Source organism: Acinonyx jubatus, chromosome B3 (assembly GCF_027475565.1).
Source record: "Acinonyx jubatus isolate Ajub_Pintada_27869175 chromosome B3, VMU_Ajub_asm_v1.0, whole genome shotgun sequence".
NCBI classification, from domain to species: domain Eukaryota; kingdom Metazoa; phylum Chordata; class Mammalia; order Carnivora; family Felidae; genus Acinonyx; species Acinonyx jubatus.
Window position 1 is genome coordinate 20,458,788 of NC_069386.1, and position 26,688 is coordinate 20,485,475.

The 26,688-nt window shown below is 39.3% G+C and overlaps 2 protein-coding genes and 1 long non-coding RNA gene across 7 annotated transcripts in view; 2 read left to right on the forward strand and 1 right to left on the reverse strand.

Annotated features, from left to right (window-relative positions):
* Positions 1–26,688, forward strand: part of ENTREP2 (endosomal transmembrane epsin interactor 2) — a 453,892-nt gene that overhangs the window by 282,572 nt on the left and 144,632 nt on the right. The gene's annotated exons all lie outside the window — the stretch shown is intronic.
* Positions 9,219–18,926, reverse strand: LOC106983761 (uncharacterized). 3 transcript variants are annotated; one of them, XR_008299011.1, is made up of 6 exons: positions 18,642–18,926; positions 15,486–15,569; positions 15,338–15,407; positions 13,994–14,130; positions 9,643–9,802; positions 9,219–9,299 (listed from the first exon to the last, which is right to left on the reverse strand). It is a non-coding gene; the product is annotated as an uncharacterized LOC106983761 (long non-coding RNA). The 3 variants fall into 3 exon arrangements; XR_003423243.2 differs by lacking the exon at positions 15,338–15,407 and having other exon boundaries at positions 15,486–15,536; positions 18,642–18,925; XR_001431567.3 differs by lacking the exon at positions 15,338–15,407 and having other exon boundaries at positions 18,642–18,925.
* On the forward strand, positions 18,998–21,689 carry NSMCE3 (NSE3 homolog, SMC5-SMC6 complex component). The gene has a single exon (XM_027067909.2). The coding sequence runs from the start codon at positions 19,104–19,106 to the stop codon at positions 19,962–19,964; it is 861 nt and encodes a 286-aa protein (XP_026923710.1). The 5' UTR covers positions 18,998–19,103; the 3' UTR covers positions 19,965–21,689.

A 26,688-nucleotide genomic window follows, 5' to 3' on the forward strand; every position in this document is an offset into this window, starting at 1 on the left:
GGGGACCCCCCAGTGAGGCCTGCACTGGTAGATAAGCTCCTCCTAAGGATAGAGAGCATCAGTCATTTTAGGACCTTTTATGTGGTCGCTCTTAAACAGGATTTTATTGAGCACCTTCTGTGTGCCAGGAAATTTTCTGGATGCTGACAATATAGTGATGAAAAAAATAGACAAAATTCCCATTCTCATGAAGCTTTATTTTAGGTAGGGGAGATGGAAAAACATAGATAAATCCTATGTCACATGCAGGTGTTAGAGTGAAAAAGGAAAACCAGGAAGCAGATAGGGAGTGTGAGGACTGGGGAGCTATTTAATAGAGTGCTAAGAGGTGCTCTCCTGTTGCTGGAGACCTAAGGAAGTGAGGGGGGGGGTGGTGGGGAGAACTTTCCAGGCAGAGGGACTAGCCAGTGTAGAGGCCTCCACATGTGGGCATGCTTGGCACACTCCAGGAACAGCAAGGAGAGGTGTGGCTGGAGGGGAGTGTGTGAAGGGAAAGTTAGAGGCACACCAAGGGCTACCTTGTGTGGAGACTGGTGGATGATTTAAAGGACTTTGCCTTTTTACTCCAAGTAAGGCTAGGACCACTGTAATGGTGAGGAGAGGAGGGGCTTTTAAGAGGGTCCCTCTGGTATCTTTGTCTTGGCAGGGCAGGGCAGAATCCACAAAAGCAATGAAGAAGGAATGAGATTAATTCATGTTGCATTTAGATGTGGTGCCTTAATTCTCCCTGCTGTGTTGTATTCCATTGTGTGTATGTCCCATATTTTATTTATGTATTTTATTGTGGATGGACAGTTGGATTATTTCAATTTGGTGACTATTGCAAATAATGCTGCTATGAACACTGACTTACATATCATTTTGTGCACCACTTAGGAGTGAAATTCTGGGTGCATGGATTCAATTTTAGTAGATAATGCCAAATAATTTTCTAAAGTAGTTGTTCCATTTACATTTTCTCCATTATCACCAATACTTGGTATTGCCACTTATTTTCCTTTGAGCCATATGGTGGGTGAGTCATGGTAACTCACTATAGTTTTATTCTGCATCTCCTTGATTATTAATTACACTGAATGCCTTTTCACATGTTTATTTGACATTTGGATCCCCTCGTTTGTGAAGTACCTATAAAAGGTCTTGCCCATTTTCCATTGTGTTGTATGTGCTTATTTGTTTTAAAGAGCTCTTTATATATGCTGGAGATAAGCCCTTTGTTCAGTTATTTGTAATTTGTCAGCTGTGTCTATATACACACATAATTATCTTCTTGCATTCAGGGGCTTGCCTTTTCATCTCACAATGATCTTTTTGGTGTCTTGATTGAAATAAAGATTTCCTACCTCAAGGTTAAAAAGATTTTTGTCTTGTGTTATCTTTAAATAGTTTTATTACTTTTCCTTTTGCATTGGAAACTATAATTTACTGAGAGTTGATTTGATTTTTTTTATAATCAAAAAATATAGTTTCACTTTTCCATATGAATATCCAGTTGACCTAGGTCCATTTATTCAAAAGACAGCCCTTTTCCTCACTGCTATGAAATATCATCTTTGTGATGTGGAAGTGTTCTTATATCCATGGGTCACCTCCTGGATTCTCTGATCTTTTGGTCTATTTGTCCATACCATACATTGTCTTAAATAACTGAAACTTTATAAGTAAATCTTGGTATCCAATAAAGTAAGCACTTTTTTTGTTCAGTGTTGTTTGGTTATTCATGTCCTTTGCATTCTTGTATAAATTTTGTAGTCAGCTTGTCAAATTCTACAAAGAAACTCTGCTAGAATTTTTGATGGGTTATAGTGGATCTGTAAATCAATATAAAGACAGTGACATCTTTACCATAGTGTGTTTTCCATCCTATGAGCATTTATTTAGATCATCTTTAATTTCTCTCAATATTTTGTTTTATAATTTTCTGAGTAGAGACATTGCATAGCTTTCAAGAGCTATAAATCCTACCTGTATTTATTTATTTATTTATTTATTTATTTATTTATTTATTTATTTAATTTATTTAGTGTTCAGTTATCTATTGCTATGCCACAAGCCACCTCAAAATATCACGGCTTAGGTATCTATAGTTTATTATCCCTGATGGTTCTATGGGTATTATGTCTGCTTGTCTTGCCTGAAGTCCCTCCTGTGATGGTGTTCAAATTATGGCTGGAAGATGCCTGATGGTCCCAATGGCCTCACTTATATGTATTTGGAACTTTGATGCCACTGAAGTTGGGCCTCTCCTGTCATCATTCAGTAATCTAGGTGGGGCATCTGTCCATGACAAAGAGAGCTCTGTGAACAGGAGTGTCCCAAGAGGTCAAAAGCAGAAGATACAGGCCTCTTCAGTCCTGGGCTCCAAAATCCACATGATGTAACTTCTGCCACACTCTGTTGTTCAGGGCAAGCCATGAAGTCAGTCCACACATGAAGGGGTGAAACGATTTTCCCCACCTCTTGATGGGAGAAGCAGCCACTCACATTACCGTACAAAAGCACATATGGGATCCATCTCTGGGAAAATGTATCACATATGGCATATATTTTTCATTCCATTTTCTGTTTGCCATTGAAAAATGGAAATGAAACTGATTGATGCTTATTGACCTTATACCCAACTACTTTGATAACTTACTAGTTCTAATGGCTGATCTGTACATTCTTTTCAATTTTCTACATATAGAATCATGTCATTGGAAAAAGAAAAGACAATTTTGTTTCTTTCCAATCTTCATAATTAAAAAAAATTTTTTTAGCATTTATTCATTTTTGAAAGGCAGAGAGAGACAGAGAGTGAATGGGGAAGGGGCAGAGAGAGAGGGAGACACAGAAACAGAAGCAGGCTCCAGGCTTCAAGCTGTCAGCACGGAGCTGGACACAGGACTTGAACTCACAGACTGCCAGATCATGACCTGAGCCGAACTCAGCTGCTTAACGAACTGAGCCACCCAGGCACCCCAGTCTTCATAATTTTTATTCCTTATCTCAGAGGGAACATTTTCAACATTTCACAATAAAGAGCGATGTTTACTGCATATTGTTTGTAGTGATCAGTTAAGTTCCCTTCTATTTCAAGATTGTTAAGTTTCTTATTTTGTTAGTATTTAAAAAAATTTTTTTTAATGTTTATTTATTTTTGAGACAGAGAAACAGAGCATGAGCAGGGGAGGGTGAGGGGTAAAGAGAGGGAGACACAGAATCTGAAGCAGGCTCTGGGCTCTGAGTTGTCAGGACAGAGCCCCATGCAGGGCTCGAACTCACAAACTATGAGATCATGACCTGAGCTGAAGTCATTCACTTAACCAACTGAGCCACCAAGGTACCCCTGTTTTTTTTAAGACCATGAGTGGATACTGAATTTTCTCCTATGACTTTTCTTTCTTTTTTGAGATGACCATAGGAAAGTTCTTTATTCTGTAATATAGTGAATCACGAATCACCTTGATTGATTTTTGAATGTTCGCTTTCCTAGATTGAACTCTGCTTTCTCATGCTGAATCTCTTGATTTTGTCAATGTTTTGTTCAGGGCTTTTGATTATGTGTTTGTGAGGGAGACTGGCCTTTTATTCACACTTTTCAAAATGTCCTTGTCAGGGTCTTGTATACGTTTTATTTGGTTATGTTTTTCTAGGAATTTGCCCATTTCATCTGTTTTCAAATGTATTGGCAAACATTGTAATTAATATTCTGTTATCCTTCTAATATATATAGGGACGTCCCTTGCTGTTGTTCATACCTGTGTGAGAGCACAAGAAAGCTGTTTCTGGGAGTGTTGAAAGAAGTTGGAACCAATTGCTGCTGTCAGGGCAGAGGTATTGCTAAGACCTTACTGGCAGGAAGAACAAGCAAACAGGAAGAAGAAGTCCTACACCTTACCCCACTTTTCAGGCTACTCCATTGCCCCCTGTTAGAAGACTGCAACATGAAACCACCTAACAGAAGAAAAACATAGCTTACAGAGACCCAACCCCAGTATTAGAGAGCAGTGGAGGGGCGCCTGGGTGGCTCAGTTGGTTGAGCGTCCAACTTCAGCTTAGGTTATGATCCCACGGTTCGTGAGTTCTGGCCCCGCATCGGGCTCTGTGATGACAGCTCAGAGCCTGGAGCCTGCTTCAGATTCTGTGTCTCTCTCTCTCTCTCTGCCCCTCCCCAACATGCGCTCTCTCTCTGCCTCTCAAAAATAAAGAAAACTAATAAAAAATTTTAAAAAAATAGAGCAGTGGATTTGGACTGAGAGATCATAGCTTAATAAACAGCACACTCTCACACTAAAATATTTTCAGTACCCTCTTGACCTCACCCCACCTGGAGAAGACTCTTAGAGTCATTTTTCTTTCTGTTCCATCTCCCCACTCTTCTCCTTTTTCCTGGGGTATTCAGAGATCGTTTGGGTCCGGGTTCTTACCAAAATCTTCCTTCTTCTATTTCAAGAATCCTTATGAGCAACTGTAGTACAATTTACATTCACATTATCATTGTCCATTAAGATTTTAAAATAAGTATTACAAGATTTGTTCTCACTATTGCTTACTAAACTCTGTCTTCACCTCCCACGGGTGCTTGTTTGATTTGGTTCTTTGGCAAGACTGTACTGGAGTGTTCTCAGAGAGGACACCTGAGACCGCTGCTTCCCACTGTGCACCTCCCATAATCTGCTCCTTGGTACTCATATAATAATATGTTGCCTGGGTTGAGAATTTTTGGATTACAAGTGAAAAATGTGATGTTAAACTGATTGTTTCTAGAAACAACTTACTCATTTTCTCTGGAAGCTGATAGGATTGTTATTGAAATTTTAGCAGGATGGATCTAAATTCTGCCTTTTCAGAACCCTATCAAATCCAAAGCCTTGAGTTGTTTTTCCTTTGATATAGTTTCTTTGCTCATTCTGTCATATGTTTTGTTTTCTCCCCCAACTTCTGTGATTTACGTATTATGCCTTTTGTTTCTGCCCTTCATATCTTGATATTTCACTTATTATTTTTATTTCATTAACTTTTGTCGTGTATCTTTCATTAGAGCCTTCTAAAATAGTAATTTGGCTTTCAGCAGGGACCATTCTCTTATACAGTACCTCTACTAGAATTTTACATTTAAAAATCAAGAATTACTCTGTTCCAGAAGTATCTTATTGTGCTCTAATAATATCTCCTTGTGTGTCCTCATTATGTTTTGATAGTCTTATTCTGTTTCTTCTATTGGTTGCACTCCATAGTAGCCATCTGTTCTGGAATTTGGCTGTCTCCTTCCTTAAAACCACCGTACTTAGGTGTATGTATGAGTTTACTTTGCCTGATCATTTTGCTTGGAGTTTCCCCAATGCTGGTTTGGGCTCAGCAGGTGGCCATGACAGGATCCCCTTAAGGCCATGGTAAATAGGAAGAGATGGAAGCAGATAGCGGAAGTATTTTCCCTCTGTGGGGAAGGGAAGGGGTAACTGGGTCTGGCAAACTACATTGTCTTGCTTTAGATATGGCAGGGGGAGGGGGGAGGAAAGGGATAGTGTCTGTTTTCAGAATCAAATAGGGTTAGCTTATCTTCAGGCCCACCTTGCAACCTTTTTTTTTTTTTTTTTTGTAAACATTTATTGTTGAGAGACAGAGAAAGAGCGTGAGCAGGGGAGAGACAGAGAGAGAGGGAGACCCAGAATCTGAAGCAGGCTCCAGGCTCTGAGCTGCCAGCACAGAGCCTGATGGGGGGCCCAAACCCATGAACAACGAGATCATGACCTGAGCCAAAGTCGTATCCTTAACCCACTGAGCCACCCAGGTACCCTGCAACTTGTCTTTCAACAGGACAGTGGAGTGACACCTCAGGCAAGCCTTACAGGCTCCCTCTCTGCTCAGAAGACCCCCTGGATCATTCCACTGTGGCTTAGAATGGCAGTTTCTCACTCTGAGCTCTTCCAGAAGATGCAGCCTTTCTCCATACTACCTGACCTTTGGCCTATAGAGTTTTACTGATTTGGGCTTCCTGTGCTGAGCATGCACCTCTACCATAGGCCAGCCATGGGGTGCAACTGTGAGTCAGCCTGTGGGCACATGTTACGCATCATCAGTAGCCACAGGATATAGGAGAACATGTGGCTAGCTGGCCAGCCTGGGGCTGTCAGAGCTCAACTGTACCCTGGTCATCATATTAGGAACACTTCTAGGCAGGAAACAGGGCTAGACTTGGGGGTGCTGCATGAGTCACTTGGGGGTGCTGCAAGGACACACTGGAACTCCTGAAAACCTCCAGAGCCTCAGGTTATAACTTCCTGTCTTCTCTTTCCAAGAAAACTGAGGACCAAGTTTGTAGCATAGAGTAAGGTCTTAGGGGTCAGGGACCAGCTATAGGCCAAGTGGCAGTGAACGAAAGACTCAGTCCCCTGCAGGATGGCCTGGAGAAGCTAAAATTCCAAGTCCATCAGGTGGATAGAGAAATGATGACTTGCTGGAAAGTAAGAGCTGTGGGGAGTTTGCAGTATCCCCTTGTTCTAGTGTATGGCCGGAGTAAACTCCTCAGTAGGTACTCACAGGGAACCAATGGCTGAGGATGGGAATCACTGAGGCTAGGGTGAAGTTCCTGAAAATGAGGATGCATCTTCAGTACTTCCAAGCAAATTCTGCCTTTCCAACTTACAGACTGTAAATATCTGGGCAAACCATAGATCCTCCCTGTTCCCAGATAACATCTGAATGTCTTTTTGCACAGAGAGGGAGGCTGACAGCCAACTTGTGGGCTTGTACCACTACCTTCAGCAGTGCTTCAAGCTGATGTTCAAATGTCTATAGATCTCAGAGCTAGGTGGAGGGGTTGGCACATGGCTAGTGACTGGGAGCCTTGGCTTCACTAGGTGAAATCTGAACAACCAACTGATGTATTCCCTTTGTTGGGATTCTCTCATCCACAGAAATCAGTTGGGATGCTTTGGGCTACAAGTGATATAAAGCCCAACTCACAAAAGCTTCAATGCCAAAGGAAGTAAATTATCTCAAATAACAAGTTCAGAGGTGGGCTGCTCCAGAGTTAGTTGGTTCAGCAGCCTAGAGAAGTCATCCGGGATTCAGATTCTTTCCAGCTCTTCATTCTGCCAGTTTCAATATTTTCATGTGTTGGCTTAGCTCTACTCATGGTCACAAGATGATTGCCACTGCTTGAGGCATTACACACAGATGTAAAATGTGTAGAAGAGGATTTTTTTTCCTGTGAACCTCTTTTTGAGAGCAAGTAGACATTTCTCAGACTCCCCCCCACCCCCCCACCCCACACACACAGTACCAAAATATTCCTCACATCTCACTGGCCAGAACTGGGCCACATGTCAACTCTTAAACCAGTCACTTGTTATTTTGGTTGTATAATTTATTTATAAATTTAAAAAATACTGCCCTTGAATAAGATTAATCAAGTGAACATGTGAATGGATGTTGATATTAAGTGGCAATAAGTTGGGCTAAATTTCTGTAATTTGCACCTAATAATCACACCTGGACACAAAGGATTAGCCATAAGCATAACAGATATATCCGCATTAATCATTGTGTGAAATTTCTCAATATACAGTTTTTAAACGTCCAAAGTAATAACCACACTGAATTAGGTAATTTGCTTAGAGGTGCATATGAAAGGAAAAGAAAACATGCATGAGTAGTATGAACCACTTGGATAATTACAAACAACTGAACAGCTCAAGAAAATTTCATAAGCACATTTTTAATGACTGATTGGATCCTAGGAAGCAGTTAATTAGCTAACATTTGCTTTTCCCATGCCACCTCTCTCAAACCTGTGGGATTAATAAAATCTGAATTAAAAAAAAAAACAAACACCTCTTGTTTCTCGTGAAAGAAAGATGCCCTGCTTTATCCAGCCAGATGAAGGGATGTTGTTGCCAGCTTCAGGAGGCAGGGATCCTTCAGGAAACCGAGCTCCTTGGCCTCTTGTGCATTTATGGCTGGCTTTCCCACAGTGGCTTCCTGGTTGCTGGATGCAGCACTGAGGCCAAGCCAGCTGGGCGGGCACATAAGTAGGCAGCAGGTTCCCCTCTGCGCTTTCTTCCTTCCCTGATGCATGTGATTCTCACCCGATGTGCAGGGCTTTCTCTCTTCCCTGAATCACTTTCTCACGCACAGCACTGGTACGTTTGCTGTCCAACATGTTTGTATTTATAAGGTTGCTACTTTCCCCTGGTGTTACAGGGTGTGTTCTGTTTTACCTATTCTGTTTCTTCCTTCTCCAGGCTTTGTGCCTCCTTTTGTCCAATTGAGGTCAAACTTGTTTATTCCCTGGAATGCCATTCTTTCTTATTTTCTCTGTTCACGGCTTCTGAAAGCTCCACAGAGCTGCCAAAACATCTCATGCACATGCAAGGAAAGCACTTAGAGGATCCGGGACTGAAGTTTCCTTTAGTATTGAGCTTCTGAGGGTATCTTCTGAGAGAACTAGGGACGAGTTGGTCAAATTCTCTTCTTAGCAGGGTCGTCACATATGCCCTATATGATTTACAAGTTTTCATGGAATTAGAGTAGCAATTGGTCTTTTAATGCTCTAAGACAAGTGGATAGAAGTGAGAGTTCTGGTTGAGCATAGGTTTTACTTATTTGAATGGTTTTCATACTAAGAAAGGCAATGATCATCATACCTTTTTGTCCAGGTGAGAGAGAGAAAGTCCAGGTAAGAGAAAGCGTTGCCCATGTACAAAGGACAGAGTATCTGACTTTCTTATTCCCTCCAGGGAGAAAGATACTTTACATCAATTCTTAATTTCTGAAAATATTTTTTGGGGGAAGTATCACACCGCACTATATGAACTGAAAAAAACTATTGTTGCTGTTCTTCTCCTTCTTCTTCTTTTACAGTTAAGATTTTCTTTTGTCTACCAGATGGGCAGCTTCCAGAAGGTACACATGGAAATCTGGTCAGCCAAATTAGTGAGTGGACTGAACCCCATGGTCAATGAGGTGACATGTCTCACCTGAATCACTCTCACATTTCTAGATTTTTTTTCTCTAAATTTTATTGTTTCACGATCCTTGTATAGTTCTTGTATATAATCTCATTGTTCCCGGTTGTCGTATTTAAGAAACTGTAGGAGCTAAATTCAATTCAGTATAGTGTAGTAAAGATATGACATCAGGGTAAGGGAGACTATGTCAAAGTTTGGGCTAGATCAATAAGCAAGTTATGTATGTCTTCCTTATTAATCCATTGCATGTGTCTGAAAGGCTACTTTGGGGGTGGGGGTGGGTGTTGCCTTATTTTTTATTGTAGATCTTGTCTTCAGTGTTGTATATGGAAATGAAAAATGAGCCTGTGAAGCAAGGGAGAACTTAAAATCACATACCATAAAATACTTATACTTTTGTAGATGTTAACTTATTTTGCATTTTTTTGTGAATATCCTGCATTGAGTTATACATACTGCACTATGATTAACTCAGAGGCAATTTTCACAGTATAGGTTGATATGTTTTGATATGGTAGATCTCTTTGAGAGAACAGGTACTTGTTCTTGCTCGTGAGTGGGAAGATACAGTTTTGAAACCACTGGATCACAATGCATGCACAATTGACTTTATTACCTATTTTTGATTTTGCCCTTCTCTCAAAAATATTTGAGGGCCAAGGCTATTTATGCAGCCCCCAAAGCCTACCTTTGTCTGATGTCTCTGGTACAGGAAGCCAGGAAGCAGCAGGAACAACCAAAGCCCCCATTTCCTCAAGATATTTTGCTGCTGTTAAAGATTCATTCAACATTAGAGTGGTTTTTAAATGGAGACCTCCACTTGTCCTAGAAGTCACAGAATTGTGTCACTTAAAGAAAAAGAGAGCCAAGTTAGGAAATTTGTTGTCTTATGAGCAGATGCTCTGGGAAACTCAGGATGCTCCAGTATATGGACATCTAATAAATGAGGAACCAGGTATTTCTTTACATGTTACTTTCAGGATGGGCTTTCTATTTTCCTTCCAATATGTGTGTATGATTTATGGTTTAGAATTCTTTCATATATTAATCATATTTTATAGCTGAAAGTTTGCCTAACTCAGCCCTGCCTTTCTGCAGGTGAAGAGGCTGAGGCCTAACCAGTGAGAAGTCTTCCAGGACCCAGAGGAAAGAAATTGGTGGCAGAGGAAGGATGAAATTGTGTTCCATAAACCATATAGCATAAGGATGTTCATTAATCACCTAAAATATAAACAAAAATCTTTGTGACAGTGGAGAAATCATTATTTCAACAGTAGACTCTCCTCCACTTTAGTTTAACTTTTTAATTAAAAAAAATCTTTCTGTTGGGGCGCCTGGGTGGCTCAGTCGGTTAAGTGTCCAACTTTGGCTCAGGTCATGATCTCACGGTTTGTGTGTAAGCCCCATGTCAGGCACTGTGCTGACAGCTCAGAGCTTGGAACCTGCTTTGGTTTCTATGTCTCCCTCTCTCTCTGCCCCTCCCTGCTCACGCTCTCTCTCTCTTTCAAAAATAAACATTAAACAATTTTTTTTTAATTCTTTCTGTTGCTATTGATCCAGAAAGTCTGGGTGCCCTAACTGCATCTACTTGATGGTTCTCATTACTGTTTTCTTAGTCTTCTTTTCTGATTTCATCTCATTACACTTCAGAAGGAACATCTTATTAAAGATTCTTCAGCTTGACCTTCTTCAGGTTCTTTTTTAAACAGGTTTATAAAGACATAATTAACATATCATAAAATTCACTTGTTTAAAGTATACAATGTCTTCTTAGCATACTTCAGGGTTATGCAGCCATCATTATCTAATTTTATCACATTTAATCACCCCAAAAAGAAATCATATACCCTTTAGCAGTCACTCCCCATACCCCACCTTCCCCACAACAAAACTGTGTTCCACAGAAGCTGTAGCGTGTTGCGGTCCCACCAGCAACATATGAGGCTTCTCTGCATCCTTGCCAAACTTGATATTATCTGCCTTTTTGTTTAAAGCTATTCTGGTGAATGTGAAGTAGTATATATGGTTTTGATTTTGCATTTCCCTAATGACCAATTGTGATGAACATCTTTTCATGTGATTAACCATTCTTACATCCTTGGAGACATGTCTACTTAAATCCCTTGCCCAGTTTTACAATTGGATTTGTGTCTTCTTATTGAGTTGCAAGCGTTGTTTATATGTTCTGTATATATGTCCCTTATCAGATACATGATTATTTGCAAATAATTTCCCCCAGACTGCATAGATTGCCTTTTCACTTTCTTGAGTCTCCTTGAACACACACAAATTTTTAATTTTTATGAAATCCAACTTCTGAACCTTCTTGTTTATCACCTGGGATTTTAGTGTCTTATCTAAGAAATCATTGACAAATGGAAGGTCATGAAAATTTGTTCCAATGTTTCATTCTAAGAGTTTTTGAATTTTAATTCTTACATTTGGGTCTATGATCCCCTTTGAGTTAATTTTGTATGTGGTGTAAGGTCAGGGTCCAGTTCATTCGTTTGAATGAGGATATCCATTATCCCAACACCATTTGTTGTTATTCTGCTGAATTATCTTGGTCCCTTTTTTGAAAATCTGTTAACCATAGATGCATGGATTTGCTTTTGCACTCTCACTTCTACTGTACTGCTCTGTATGTGTATCAGTTTACTAGAGTTGCCATAACAAAATACACAGACTGGGTGGCTTAAACAACAGAAATTTCCTCACAATCTGGAGGCTAGAAATCCAAGACCAAAGTATTAGCAATAGTGTAGATTCCCCTGAGCCTCTCTTCTTGACTTGCAGACAGCTGCCTTTCCACTGTGCCCTCAAATGGCCTTCTTTCTGTGTGCACATATCCCTGGTGTTTCCTCCAAGGATGAAGAAGGATGATGTCCTTATGAGGGCATTAGTCTTATTGGATTAGCAACCCACCCTAATGGCCTCATTTTAACTTAATCCATTTAAAGACCTTATTTCCAAAATCAGTCACATTCTGAGGTAGAAGGAATTGGGACTTAAACTTATGAATTTGAGGAGGAGGAAGACACAATTCAGCCCATAACAATATGTCTTATGTTTGTGCCAATACCTCACAGCTTTGATTACAATAGTGTTGTTCTGACATTATTGTGGAAGTATGAGGAAGTGGGACTCCTTCAACTTTGTAATTTTTAAAGAGTGTTTTGGCTATTCTGGGTCCCTGGAATATCCTTATGAATTTTAGGATCAGCATGTCAATTTCTATTTAAAAAAATGGAGCTGCGATTTTGATAAGTAGTGTCTTCAATCTTTTATATATATATATATATACATATTATATATACATATTACATATATATTATATATACATATATACATATTACATATATAATATGTATTATATATACATATTATATATATAATATATATTATATATGTATACACATTTGGTTTGCTACTATTTTGATAAGGATTTTTGCATCTGTATTTGTAAGAAATGTTGGTTTGTAGTTTTCTAATAATGTCTTTGGCTGGTTTTGGTATCAAGACAGTACTGGACTCAGAATGAGCTGGGAATCAGTTCTTCATTTTCTGGAAAAGTTTGTAAAGTGTCTTAATTCTTTTGTAAAGAATTTTGGTAGAATTCACCAATGAAACCATCTGGACCTGGATTTTCTTTATGGGAAGTTTTTAAACTAAGTCAATCTTTGTTTCTTTATATTTTCTATTTCTTCTTGAAATGTGTGTTTCTAGGAACTTTTCCATTTCACCAAATTTACCTCATTTGTTGGTATACAGTTGTTTATTGCTCATAGCATCCCCTTATAAACTTTTTTTTTCCTTTTTAAGATTGGTAGTGATATATCCCCCTTCATTCCTGATTTTTTTGAATTTTATTTATTTTGAGAGAGAGAGCATGCAAGTGGGGCAGAGAGAGAGAAAGAGAGAGAGAGAGAGAGAGAGAGAGAGAGAGAGAGAGAGAGAGAGAGAGAATCCCAAGCAGGCTCCGCACTTTCAGCACAGAGCCCGACATGGGGCTCAATCTCACAAACTGTGAGTTCATGACCTGAACCAAAATAAAGAGTCAGATGCTTAACCTACTGAGACACCCAGGTGCCCACATTCCTCATTTTTTTTAATCAATGTGGGCGTTCTTTCTTGGTCAGTGTAGCTGTCAATTTTATTACTTCTTCAAATTCTTGGATCATCGTTGATGAGTTTTCTTATTTCACCTGTGCCAGGTTTGCACTTATTTCTTTCCTCTGCAGATCATGCTTTTGGGAGTTGCTGGTAAGGTATTAGGCTGGAACAAGTGGTGAGAGGCCCAGAAGTTTCTGGCACAGCTGACTTTGCTTTTATAAGCCATTGTGAATCAAAGAATACACTGTTTACGTGTCTCCTGAGGCACCATGAAGCAGCCTCTAGGAGCCCAGGCTTAAAAGGGAGCAAAACTGCTCAAGGCCTGTAGCATTTGACCTGCCTCTAAGGCGTCTACTGTGGGCAATTAGTCAGCAGCCTGGGGCAGGTTTTTGGAGAACTAGCCTCAGAAAGAAGACAGCTGTAGGCTCTCAGAAGGGAGACATGGGTTTCTGATGGCTGAATATCCACAAGTAAATGATCCTGGGTCTTCCCAGGCCTTGGAAAGGGGCAAGCCTTCTCCTTATCAGGTACCTAAGTTCTCATTTTCATCTCAGGGAGGAAGCAGCTCTGTACTAACTCTCTTCTCTGCAGACTTTGAAGAACCCATGGTCTTTGTGTACTCTCCAGCCTTGAAAGCATGCCTGCTTCAGTTAATTTAACTCAAAGGAGGGAACCAGGAAGAAGAGGGAATGAGAAACAGAGAACCTGTGCAAAATTATCATTTCTCCAGGATTCCTACAGCCACCTCTAAAGTACCTCGGAATATTATTTCTGGTTTTCTGTTTATAATTGTTGTCTCCTTCAGGACCACCAGTTATGCATAGGTGGGATCTTTCTTGTCTGCCTTCATTATTTCTGTATTTCGTTCCAATTCCCTTCTTTTATTCTTAACCCATTTCAATTTGCTCAGTTTTCTCAAAACTTACCTGTCGTATCCCTCTCTGGGTATTAGTTTTGTCCATTCTCCTTCTTGGTTCCCTTGCCCTGTGAGTTACCTCTGTTATAGGCTAAAGTGAAATCTAGAAGAAAAGAATGAGGCTTCTGTCATCTTGAACGGTGTGGCCTGTAGGGAAATGCTTTGGGTTAAATAGAACACAGCTACTCTAGAATAGCAAATGTTTTCAAATATGTTCTAAGTCATCTGAAACTTCTTTCTGCAGAGGTAAATCACCAGATTAGCTCACATGTACATTCTATATGGAAAAACAGTCTTTCCTGATTTTTACTTTGGCCTTATTGCCAGCAATTAAAATCATAAGTGCATTTCTCAACCACAGAATATGCCAAGAAACAATAAAAATATCAAATTATATTCAGATAACATCTGATTACATTCAGTAACCTTACAGGTAATATTAACTTTGTCTAGCCCCCTCCTTTTGAAACAAAGTCTCATTCCCTAATACCCTCTTTTCTCCTGCTTCATTGGGTTTGGATATTGCTTGGCCAGAATTTTTTCAGTTCAAGTGAGGAGAACCAACTGGAAGCAGATAAAGCAAAAGGACATCTGACTTGCTTTAGTAAGTAGTTATCCCTAGTTTGACCTTGAACTCAGGATCCAGGAGTTGGCAGCATTAGGATTTCTCCATCTCTTAGATCTCCTTTGAGCTGGCTTCACCATGAAGCAGGTTATGCCCAAGCAAAGGCAAAGGAGGCTAGGCTTCCATCACTGTTTAGCTTGTTAGCTCAGGGAAAGAGAACCTATGTGAGCCTCTGAAAGGATGCTGAATAGACTTCCGAACCAGTCTCTGTGGCTGCCCTGAATCATGTGCACTCAGGAAAAAAAGGTGGAGCCTTACTAAGGTCTCCTAGAGATGGGAAGCAGTTCCTAAAGGGAAAAGATGCAGAACAAGTGGCAAAAACAAGCAAACAAAAAATTTTTGGCCACCACTGAGAGACCTTGTGTATTTGCAATTTTATAACTTAACAGACCTTAATGATTTTCATAAGTAAAAGGCTCCAGGTAACTGGAAGGTTTATATTTCTTGAAAAGAGTCTGAGAAGGTGCTTCTGGGCCAACTGGCTGCAATGCTTGGAAAGAGCTATCTCATCAAACTGCACCTCTCCACCACCACCCCCCACCCCCGCCTCTTCCACCAGTCAAGGAAAGCTCTCTTGCCACTTAAAAGTATCCTTTCAAGAGAGATAAAGTGTTTTCATGTAGTCCTGCTGTGTGATTTAACCCGTATGGATCTTTGTTATGAATGGACACAAGGGATTTTATTACAACCATTAAAATATCTGGAATCATTTTCCTCCTGTCTACTCACCAAAATAGTATCTGCCTCCCCCGCTCCAACTCCTTTGCTCACATACTGCATACGGTCCCACTTTCTTTCACTGGAAAAGGCAGTGAAGCTACTCATATATGATGGCTGCATGCTTTTATCATTGCTTTTCTCCCCCAAAAGCCCTTACCTGCTTTTTGCACTAGGTTGCTGGCAGAAAATTTTAAATCTTTGTCTGTTTCTGCAAGAAATACCAGGGAGTGAAGAGGAGAACCTAGTAAATAAAGATGATTAGAGATTGCTGGCAGTCATTTTGCTACCAAGGAGATGAAATAAAGCAATTAATTACTCAGACATCTAAAGAGCAAGTGATAGTAGGCATTTCTTTGTTCAATGCATTTGAAATCTCAGCTAGCTTCATTTTTGCCTCAAGGAATTTTTACTTTTTTGTCTAGTAATAAAAATATTAAGATCATTACCATAAACCATTTGAAAATGTTCTTCTTTTTAAACCACTTGTCTTTATTACTTCACTGGCTGAACAAAAAGTCATAAATGTCGTATTCAAGTCACACTGAATTTGCTGAAAATTTGAATGTGTATAACTGCTACGGCATGGTGTCACCATGAAGTCAAAATCATTGAGAATGTATTTCTCATTTATCTCCCAAGCAACACAATCAACATTAATTTCATTTTTAAAATAATTTTAATAGCACCTTAATATGTTTTTTCCATACTTTTTTCTGATTTTTGTATGTACTTGTGTTTCACTGCAGTAAACATCTTTCTATATACAGCTTTGTAAAGTCCTCAGACACTTTCCTTAACATACACCCTCTGGAAAGAAGCAATCTATTATCAACTACCCTGTCCCACCTTTTGCGAGGTACTTGGCAAACCTCTCATCAGTTCCCTAATGCCTGGATTATTATAGTAGTCCCCCCACTTATCTGTGGTTTCACTTCCCACTGTTTCAATTACTCTTGGTCAACTGTGGTCTGCAAGCAGATGATCCTCTTTCTGACATAATCTCAGAAGGTCAATAGCCTAATGCTACATCACGATGCCTGCGTTATCCCCCTCACTTCATCTTATCACGTAGGCATTTTATCATCCCATATCAGAAGGGTGGCATTTTGAGGGAGACTACATTTACATAACTTTAATTACAGTATATTGTTGTAATTGTGCTATTTTATTATTATTATTTTCAATCTCCTACTGTGACTAATTTATCAACTTTGTCATAGGTATATATATGTATGTATAGGAGAAAACATAGTATATATAAGATTCAGTACTGTCTGCAATTTTAGGCATCCTTTGAGGGTCTTGGAATGTGTTCCACGTGGATCAGGGGAGACTACAGTAATCTCATTTCATTGATTTGGAAACAGAAAGGAGTGCCGGTAGCTGCCTTGATATCACAGAGGTTCCTAATCTAGGTCCATATGGCTCCATAACTTTGCTTTTTTAAGGACACTATGTTTATGTTCTGTCTGCTTTAACATATGGTTAAGGGGAGTCTCTGAAGGTGCACTGTCTTAATTCAGAGCCGCCACTTACTTTCTATAGGGCAGTTAATATTTTCTCTGTGCCTGTTTCTTCCTTTGTGAGAAGAGAAACATAATAAACACACAGGCCTCACAGGGTTGTTGTAGTGACTGAAGTAATATATGTACACCACTTAGAATAGTCTGACCCTTTGCAATAATCATTAGCTGTTGTTTGTATGTATTATTATTAATGTTTGTGTCATTATCATCACAAGTTTTTCTTCAAACATCCATGGCTTCCCATGTCAATCTAAAATGGAGTGTGGGTCTGGGTGACTTCTCCATGTGACACCTAAACTTCATTCTAGTATTATTATATGTCTGTCTTTTCTCATGTGCTTTCTCCTGGACACAGTGTAGGGAGGTGTTTTAACTGAAATCTTTTCTGACTTTGAGTATGACAATCTGCTGAGTACAGATGCTGCTGAAGGACACTGCAGATTTACAATGAAAATGCAGCCTAATTGTTGACAGTGGCTTTCATCTCATTTTGCACTTCTCTGTTATCTGTTGGTTGCTGATTCTTCCTCCCTTCTTTCTTTCATCTTTTTTTTTTTTTTAATTCACGTTACAGCTGATTCTATTGGAGGGGACTTTTGCAGAATTTTTTATTGCAGGAGGTTTAACATGAAGCCCAAATTTGTAAGGAAAATGGAGATGAATTTTCTCATTGTAAAAAAAAAAAATGAGTGCCTTGATGATATATTTGTTTTTCTTAGTAGGCTTCTGTCATTAAGACAGATGCTTGAGGATATATTGTTAGATCTTGCGTGGAACAGTGTTATTACTCATAGCTCAGTAGATTTTAGCATACTTGCATCACAACATGGAGTATCATTTTACATTTAGTATTGCAGTTCCAATGCCATTATCAGATTGCATTTTCATATTGAATTACAAACAAAAATTTTATGTTACTAACACTTAATGAAATTTTAATAAGGTTGTGTTTTGATGCTATTATTCAAATAATGTGTTTTGAATTGCTTTCCATTGAATATATTTGCATTAAAGAGGAACTCAGTTTGATTTGGTTCTTTGAAGAGTTTTCCCACTTTCTGGGCGCTGCTTTCAAGAAGATAAAGCAGGAAATTCAGTTTCTTCTCTGCAAGTCAGTAAATAGAAAAGGAACACATTTGCTAAGATCTGTAGAAGTAATGGCAGCAGACTGCAGATGGTTTGAGCTAATGAAATGACTCATGTTGGCTATTAGGGTTGCACATGATACCCCTGGGTTCTCTTTTCTTTGAGCCCTAAGGCTAATATATTAAAAATTAAGAAATTTAAGAGATTCGCATTATTGCAGTTCTTGATCAGTGATGCCCAAAATTAACTGAGAATCTCTTGAGAGAGCACGTTTCTGTTTGTAGCATTCTTACTCATTTCTGCTAAAATTGTGGTTGTGGGCCCAACGCAATTTACGTGAGCAAGTGCTTTCCAAGAGAAATAAGCAAGAACACTTGATTGTAACGTGCTTTGTGTGCTGGTTTGTCCTGGTTGTCTAGCAGGGGGAGTTTAATGCATAATTATAAATACTGCAATAGCAAAAACATGGTTAAGAGTCCTGTTTACAAGGCAAGCCTGTCTTTATCAAACATTCGTTTTTAATAAACTCTTCAAGGCATTAGAGAAAAGTAACTGGTGGTAAATGTTTAGGCCGGTTTGAACCTGCACCGAGGGTTGGGGGTGGCAAAGGCAAAGCAAATTAAGAGTCATCTGGGTCTTTCATTTTTTCAACGTCGCTGTATGTAGAGAGAAATGCTTTTACTTCACTTTCACACTCTTACCTTCCTCCTCCCCTTACTTTTCTCCCACATTCGTTCTTTGAGTTCCCTCCATCTGAAAATACTCGCGATTTTAAAACTCGTAATACTTCAGTATTTGCCGGAGTTCGTGTGGTCCTAAAACGAGCCGCACACTTGCTTAGGAGTTTTGGTTCCTGTCCTCTATTTGGGGGGCTTGGTAAGGACAACACTTTTAATTACAACAAAAGCCACTGCTGTGACTCGAGGTGAAGCACAGACACCACCCGCTTCCTTCGGCCGACGCGCAGCGGCAAGGCAAACGCCCCTGACGCAACGCGCAGCCCTTGTGACGCAACACGCAGTCTCCGCCATGCAACGCCCCCCCCCCCCGGCCCCGCCCAAGGTCGTCCAGACGTGCCGTACGCCCACCCACAATTCCCGCTGCGTGCTGCTGTCCCGCCGCCGCCTCTGCCGCCGCCCGTTACGGCTCCCGCCGCTGGGGACATGTTGCAGAAACCGAGGAACCGGGGCCGCCCTAACACCCAGGCCGAGAGGGAGAGGGACTGGGCCCGTGGCGCCGCGGAGGAGGCCCCGAGCACCTCCCGCGGGGCGGGAGGCTCCCAGGAGGCCCGGGGCACGTCGTCGCAGGGCGGCCGCCGGGCCGAGGCCTCCCCCGAGGTGGGGCCCAGGTCCCAGCAGCAGCTGGAGCTGAAGGTGGCCGAGCTAGTGCAGTTCTTGCTGATTAAGGACCAGAAGAAGATCCCGATCAAGCGCACTGACATAGTGAAGCACGTTATCGGGGACTACAAGGACATCTTCCCTGATCTCCTTAAACTGGCTGCCGAGCGCCTCGAGTATGTCTTCGGGTACAAGCTGGTGGAACTGGAACCCAAAAGCAATACGTACATCCTGATCAACACTCTGGAACCGGTGGAGGAGGATGCTGAGGTGAGAGGCGATCAGGGCACGCCCACCACCGGCCTCCTGATGATTGTTTTAGGTCTCATCTTTATGAAGGGCAATACCATCAAGGAAACGGAGGTCTGGGACTTCCTGCGTCGCTTGGGGGTGTACCCCACAAAGAAGCATTTAGTTTTTGGGGACCCAAAGAAACTTATTACCGAAGAATTTGTGCGACAGCGTTACCTGGAGTACCGGCGGATACCCCACACTGATCCTGTAGACTATGAATTCCAGTGGGGTCCCCGAACCAACCTGGAAACCAGCAAGATGAAAGTTCTTAAGTTTGTGGCCAAAGTCCATAATCAAGATCCCAAGGACTGGCCAGCACAGTACTGTGAGGCTTTGGCAGATGAGGAGGCCAGGGCCAGACCTGAGACAGGTGGCCCCACTCCCTCCTCTTGAAGTCTGAGAGAGATTTGAGCTCCAGAGGAGGTGTGAAAGGCACTGGGTGATGGGGTAGGGGGGTGGGAGGGAGCATATTTCTGTAACACTCAAATGTGTGTGGCTTTAGGATGTGTTTGCAAACTTCTGTTCTCTTTTAATGTTGTAAGTTATTTGGTTCCAGCTTTTCACTTATAAAAATATTAGGAGAGGATTTTTTGTTTTAACTTGTGTTATTGTCTGTGTATTTTGGCATAAAAATTTTGCTAGCTTTATGCAAGTAATTGGAAAACATTGCACCATGATCTGGAACAGGTGTTTAAGAAAGAACACATTGGTCAATTGCTTTGGCGCCAAGAAAGTAAAAGCAAAGTGACTACTATCTGGTGTCTTAACTACCCAGTTTGTAAGTTAAAATAAAAGCCTTTATAAATTAAAAATAAAAATGTAATTGCTTATACTTTTTTTTTACCTTAAGACGGCTATTATATATTTATATATTTTCTATGTATATAAGCATTACGCATCATCTAAGCAATGTGCATATTGTATTTTCTCCGAATAACAATTTTTTATATTCATAATTCTTACCTCTGTGGCCAACCATTTAGTTCCATTTAGGTTTTTTTTCCTGCTATAGTTGTAATAAATACAGTATCTTTGAAGCAGTTAAGCACTGTGCATTTTTCAATCGTGATTCATGAGATTAATTTCTTGACTCAAAACCAGCATCTTAAAAACAGGTTTTTTTCTTGCTACAGATTATTAAGGTAAAAGCGTTTTGTAGAAGTTGCTTTACTTTTGTGTGTGTATGTGCATATTGCATCACAATCTAAAATACATTTCCTACTGGATATAAAAAAGTTGATAAAACTGTTAGTGATTAACCATACTTAGGAATCTGACTACCTGGGTTTAGATACTGGTTTCACATAACTAGCTATATGAGCATGTTACTTATATACAGGTGTTTTCTCACCTGTAAAACAAGCTCACGATGCCCATGTTATGTGTGGTAATGTGGTAATTTGATATTGGAAGTGTATGTCAAGTTCTTGGCACAATGCCCGGTGTGGAGGATTTTAGTTGTTAACTTTGTTCCTTAATTTTTTAAATTTGTTTTTTGTTGCTTATTTATTTATTTTGAGAGAGAGCAGGGGTGAGGCAGAGAGAGAGAGAGAGAGAATATCCCAATTAGTCTCTGCACTGTCAGCGCAGAGCCTGACCAGGGCAGGGCTCGAACTCATGAACCTTGAGATCATGACCTGACCCGAAACCAAGAGTCAGAGGCTTAACCTGACTGAGCCACCCAGGCACCCTAATATTTTAATCTTCTTGGTTTGGAGCAGTTAAATTTTTTTTTCAGGTTTTCTTTCATTATCTTCTAAATCATAGAATAGGAGTTACTGGTTCAAAAGTTACGACAATATTCTTCTAGCCTGATTCTATTGTGTGGTTTCGTGGGAAAACATAACTCATGGTATATTGTGAGTATAGCCCACATAAAGTAAAACAGGACAGTTAGACCTAAGATCTCCCCTGGGCTTGAGAGCTAATTTTTTAGTGGAAAGGATATGGGTTTTGAGGTTGTCTGACAAATGGAATTTGAATTCTGGCTCATACTATGTCAGCATGGTGACTTGGGGTCGATTTTAAGTTTTCTGAATTTCAATTTATCTGTAAGATCAGAAAAACAGTAACTATATTATAGTTTGTTATATGTATTAAATGAATATGAAGAAAAGAGCTCAGTCTCCTCTCATTCCTCCATAGCTTCTGGCAAAATGTTGTTTATATTCAGAGATTCAACAAATAATTATTCAGTGAGTGAGTAAATTTAATTGTTTGGGGGTAAGGTACTACAAATTAACCCCAAAATGAGATAAGTACTTCAGTTCAAAAAAATGTGGATTTGATCAACACTGGACTGCCATCTAGAAGCGTCTATGGTGGGTTTGTAGTGGTATGACAGAATGTGATAGGCTAATTGTTTTTTTTGTTTTTTTTTTTCATTCTGTTAAATTGGAATTTGCATTTATTTCATCAGTTAGAATATAATTGGTGCTTGAAGGCATTTCTCCTTGGTTTGCATTTTATTTCAGTGTATAAATTACCTCGCGACTAAGCATCCTGCTTACTGGTCCCTCACCTCACTGACTGCTTTCCCCTCTGGAGTGTTTTAACACTGGCATTTTCCTCCGTATGTGAAAATTATCATTACCCAGCACCCACTGTCGGTTATGTCTGAGGCAGATATCTTCTCCCAACACTTTTCTATAGAGATGTTAGCCATTTACCTTTAATGAGTTACCGTTTTGTTTCAGATTTTATTTTTTAAAGTTTTTGTTTATTTATTTATTTTAAGCAATCTCTACAGCCAACATGGGGCTCAAACTCTCGATGGGATCAAGAGTTGAATGCTTCCAACTGAGTCAGCCAGACACCCCCATTGTAAAATATAAAACATTACAGACCAGATCAAGCCCTTAGAGGTTATACCCTTCCCGGAGGTGTCTAAAGTTTGTGGGTATCATTCCATTGTATGATTTAACACTTTTACCATGTATGTGTATATACATGAACAATATATAGTAGTATTTTGTAAGCTTTGATGACTTATATATGGGGTATCATACTGTACCCTTTTGCAACTTGGTGTTACAACTTACCCTGTTTTTGACATTTAGCTACAAAGATCTGATTTATTCATTTTAGTTGTTCTTTCATGTGGAAAAAAAGTAACTGTTTACTCATTTCCTAATGGTTAGACCAGTTCTTTCCAATTTTTTGCTATTTGCCTGCAGTATATAGTGCTTCCTTGTACATGTGAGTTTCTCTAGCCAGAAATAAATTGAGCAATCATGGGGCATTGCCAAATTGCTCTTGAACTTGTATTAAGTTACAATCCACTAACATTTTATAGTTCTTTTTCACTGACCCACCCTCCTACTTCATATGAAAATTTGTCCCTTCCAGCTGTATAGTGGGTATGTAGTGATAGTTTATTGTACTATTAACTTGCACCTCTTGTTTACTAGTGACGTTAAGTATCTTTTGTTTGGGGTTTTTTTGCCATATTATTTTGTTTTTTTATCTGTTAGACCTGTTTTTTAATGATTTGTAAGATTTCTTTATATGTTCTGTGTATATTACTCCATTGTCATATCGTGCAAATAGCATGTCACTTTTCATTTTTTCTTTTGTCATGCAGATGATTTCATTTTATTGTGTCGAAATCATCAATGTAGTGCTTTGAAAAAAAGTCTCCCTAATCCTGATAAGTGTTAAAATTAATAAGTTAAAATTAATAAGTTAAAATTTTTGACTTACATACACATTTTTTTTTTAAGTTTATTTATTTTGAGCAAGAGATAGAGTGCACGCACTGAGTCAGGAAGGGGCAGAGAGGAGAGAGAGAATCGTAAGCAGGCTCTGTGGTGTCAGTGCAGAGCCCTTTGTGGGGCTTGATTTCATGAACTGTGAGATCCTGACCTGGGCTGAAATCAGGAGTCAGAGGCTCAACAGAGTCACCCAGTCACCTCACATTTATGTTTTTAATCTTTTTTTGTATCATGATTTGAGGTATGGATATAGTTTTCATATTTTTTCCTATACAGATTGCCTAGCATCAATTTCTCATAGTTTATCCTTTCCACACTGATTGATAACATGTTCTCTTATTATAAAGCCATAACTCATATAAATAAATTTATGTCTAGGACCAAATTGATTTATTTGCTATCTCTTTGCCAATGCCATGCTATTATAATTCTATAGCATCATAACAAGGGTTTTTTTTCTCCTTTTCCACTTCTTATACCTTTTATTTTAGTCTTTTTTGCAGTGGCTGGAACTGCAATATGTTTTTGAAAAGAAGTGGCAACGTAGACTTTAAGAATGTTCCTGATTCCTTGTTCCTGATTTTAAAGGGAATCATATTTAAAGTTGTACATTAACTAGGTTTGCTTTTAATTTTTTCCCCAACAAATATCTTTAATTGTGTTTTTATATTCCCCCTTTCTAGCTTGCCTAAAGATGTTTAAAAAACTTATGCATAGCTTTTTAAATTTGTATCATGCTCTTTATTAATCTGCTAATGTGATTAAATTTTTATTTTTACTCTCTAAGTTCAGTATACTTTTTGATAACAGTTTAGTGTAACAACACTGATAGGTTTTTCTGATATCTGACCATCCTGCAAATCTTCTTGTGAGTGATACATATAAAAGATAGTTTTTTTATTTGCTAAAAATTTCTAAATTTTATGTCTTTGGTCGTAAGGGGAATTAGCCTGTAATTTTCCTATATTTTATTGTCATTATTGGCTTTGAGATTACACTTATTTATTTTAATTTTTTAATGCCCATACTTACAGAAAAGTTGCAAGTACAGAGCAAGGAATTCCACCACCCCCCCCCAACTATTTGAATGCGTTAGTTATCATGTTTCTTTAGTCTCTTTCAATTTGCAAACAGTTCCTTAATCCTTCCTTGACTTCCATGATCTTGACATTTGAGGACTACAGGCCGTTATTTTGTGGAACATCTGCAATTAGGGTTTGTCTGCTATGCTTTGTGATCAGATTCAAGTTATGTATCTCTGGCAGGAATACCACAGAAGTGATGGCAGTGTTTTCTTTTCGGATCCTATCAGTGGCACAAAATATTAATTTGTCCTATTATAATCTTGATCACTTTGGTTGAAGAGATTTTGTTTTTTGGGGTTTTTGTTACTGTTTTGTTTGTTGTTTTTTTCATCATTCCTCTCTACTGTGAAATTGTTTTGTTTCTCTCTATAATAAATCAGTAAGTTGTGTGGAGATACTTTGAGACTTTGTAAAATTGTATTCCTCACCAAATTTTCAGTTTATTCGTTGTCTATGTTTATCTGTATCTGTGTAGACTCATGGGTGATAATCTTGTACTATCATTATTTGATACACAAATCATCCCTGATTTGGCCAGTAATAACCTTTTTCAGCTGGCTTATGTGTCTTCAGCCCACCCCCATCATTCTGAGACTTCCTAACTTTCTGGATCTGTCCACTATCTACTGAAAACTGTGGGATTACATTAATAATATCATTTCCACTCTAACACCACAGTGTTTATTCTAGCTTTTCCCCTCTCTGTCTTTGTATTTATCTTGTCCAACAATGAGCAACTTAGATCCTGTTATTCTTATAATGCTTATTTGATCAATCCCCCTATAAATAACAAGTCTCCTGTTGTGGCTGCCATACCCTCCCACATGGGGATGCCCTTTGCCCCCCAGTGCTGAGCTGACATCCTGCAGGAACTACCCTTCTGGGCATGCACCCTCCTCACAATGTTTGAGCTCTGGCTCCCTCCTGGGGCTTTTGCCTTTCTTCTCCCATATATGTATCTTGCACTGTTACGCTTCATGGCTTTAGCACCGAATTGCCCAGGAAATAGGAAATATTATTCTGTTCTCATAAATGAGTTGGGCTGCTTTTCTTTTGCCATATTATATAAGGATTACATGTTTTTTAAGGTTTTGAAGAAATCCACCTGTAAAATTCTCTGGGCCTGGTGTTTTTGCTGGGTAGATTTTTAACTACTGCTTTTATTTCATTAATAGGATGTTCAAGTTTTCTCTTCAGATTACTTCTGGTCACTTGTATTTTCTAGAAAGTGTTTTCATCAGTTTTCTGATGTATTAATATAGAGTTCTTAGTATTTTCCTTTCATTTAAAAATAATTTTATTACATCTTCACTTAATATCCACTTTTGCATTCTCAGAATTATTTTTGCTTTCACTCTTCTTTTCTCCACCCCCCCCCCCCCCCCCCCCCCCCCCGCCCAGCCAAAGCCAGTTTTGCCAGGAGTTTTGGTTATCTGGGGTCCATTGAGATTTCATATGAATTCTAGTAAGGGTTTTTTATGTTGATTTATTTTTCAGAGAGAGAGAGAGAGAATGGGTGTGTGAGCATGAGTGTGGGAGAGGCAGAGAGAGAGGTAGAGAATCCCAAGCAGGCTCCACACTGTGAGTGCAGAGCCTGACATGGGGGCTTGAACTCACAAACCGTGAGATCATGACCTGAGCCGAAACCAAGGGTCAGATGCTTAACCAACTGAGCCACGCAGGTGCCCCGATTTTAGTGTTTTTGAAAGAACATAAATTCTTGGTTTATGTCAGCACATGGCTTTACTTTTAGCATGTAAATAAAACATTTTCATTTATTCCATAACTATATAGAGAATTGTCAAGTGTTCTAAGGATCCTATTATTATGAATATGTGATGAGAAAACTAGGATTTTTAATTATTTCCTTTCCATTTAGTGAACAGAACATGTATTGAATTGGCCATCTTGTGGCTCCATTGTAGTTTATCCAGCCTCGGGATACTCCAGAGTTCCTGAATGTCAAAATCATGTTCTCTGGTTATAAATTGACAAGTCCTAAGGGTAGTCAGGGGGAATACAGTGGGCTTCCATACACATTTGTTTTCTTTGTTCTGATTTATATGGGTGGAAGCAGATTTGAAAAAGTTTAAGTGTTATACCATATGAATAAATGACATAGAAACTTCTATAGAGTTACTGTAATGACACAGCTGATATCTAAAGATGAATTGGAAGTGAAATTTAAAGGAAAAAGATGGTCTTTTAGGGTAACAGAACAGCACAGTGACTTCATTGGCAAATCATTTTTCATGGTAGTTACTTCATTTTGTACATTTGTGAGCTTTTCTTGTTTTCTCACTGGGAAATAGCAAGCTT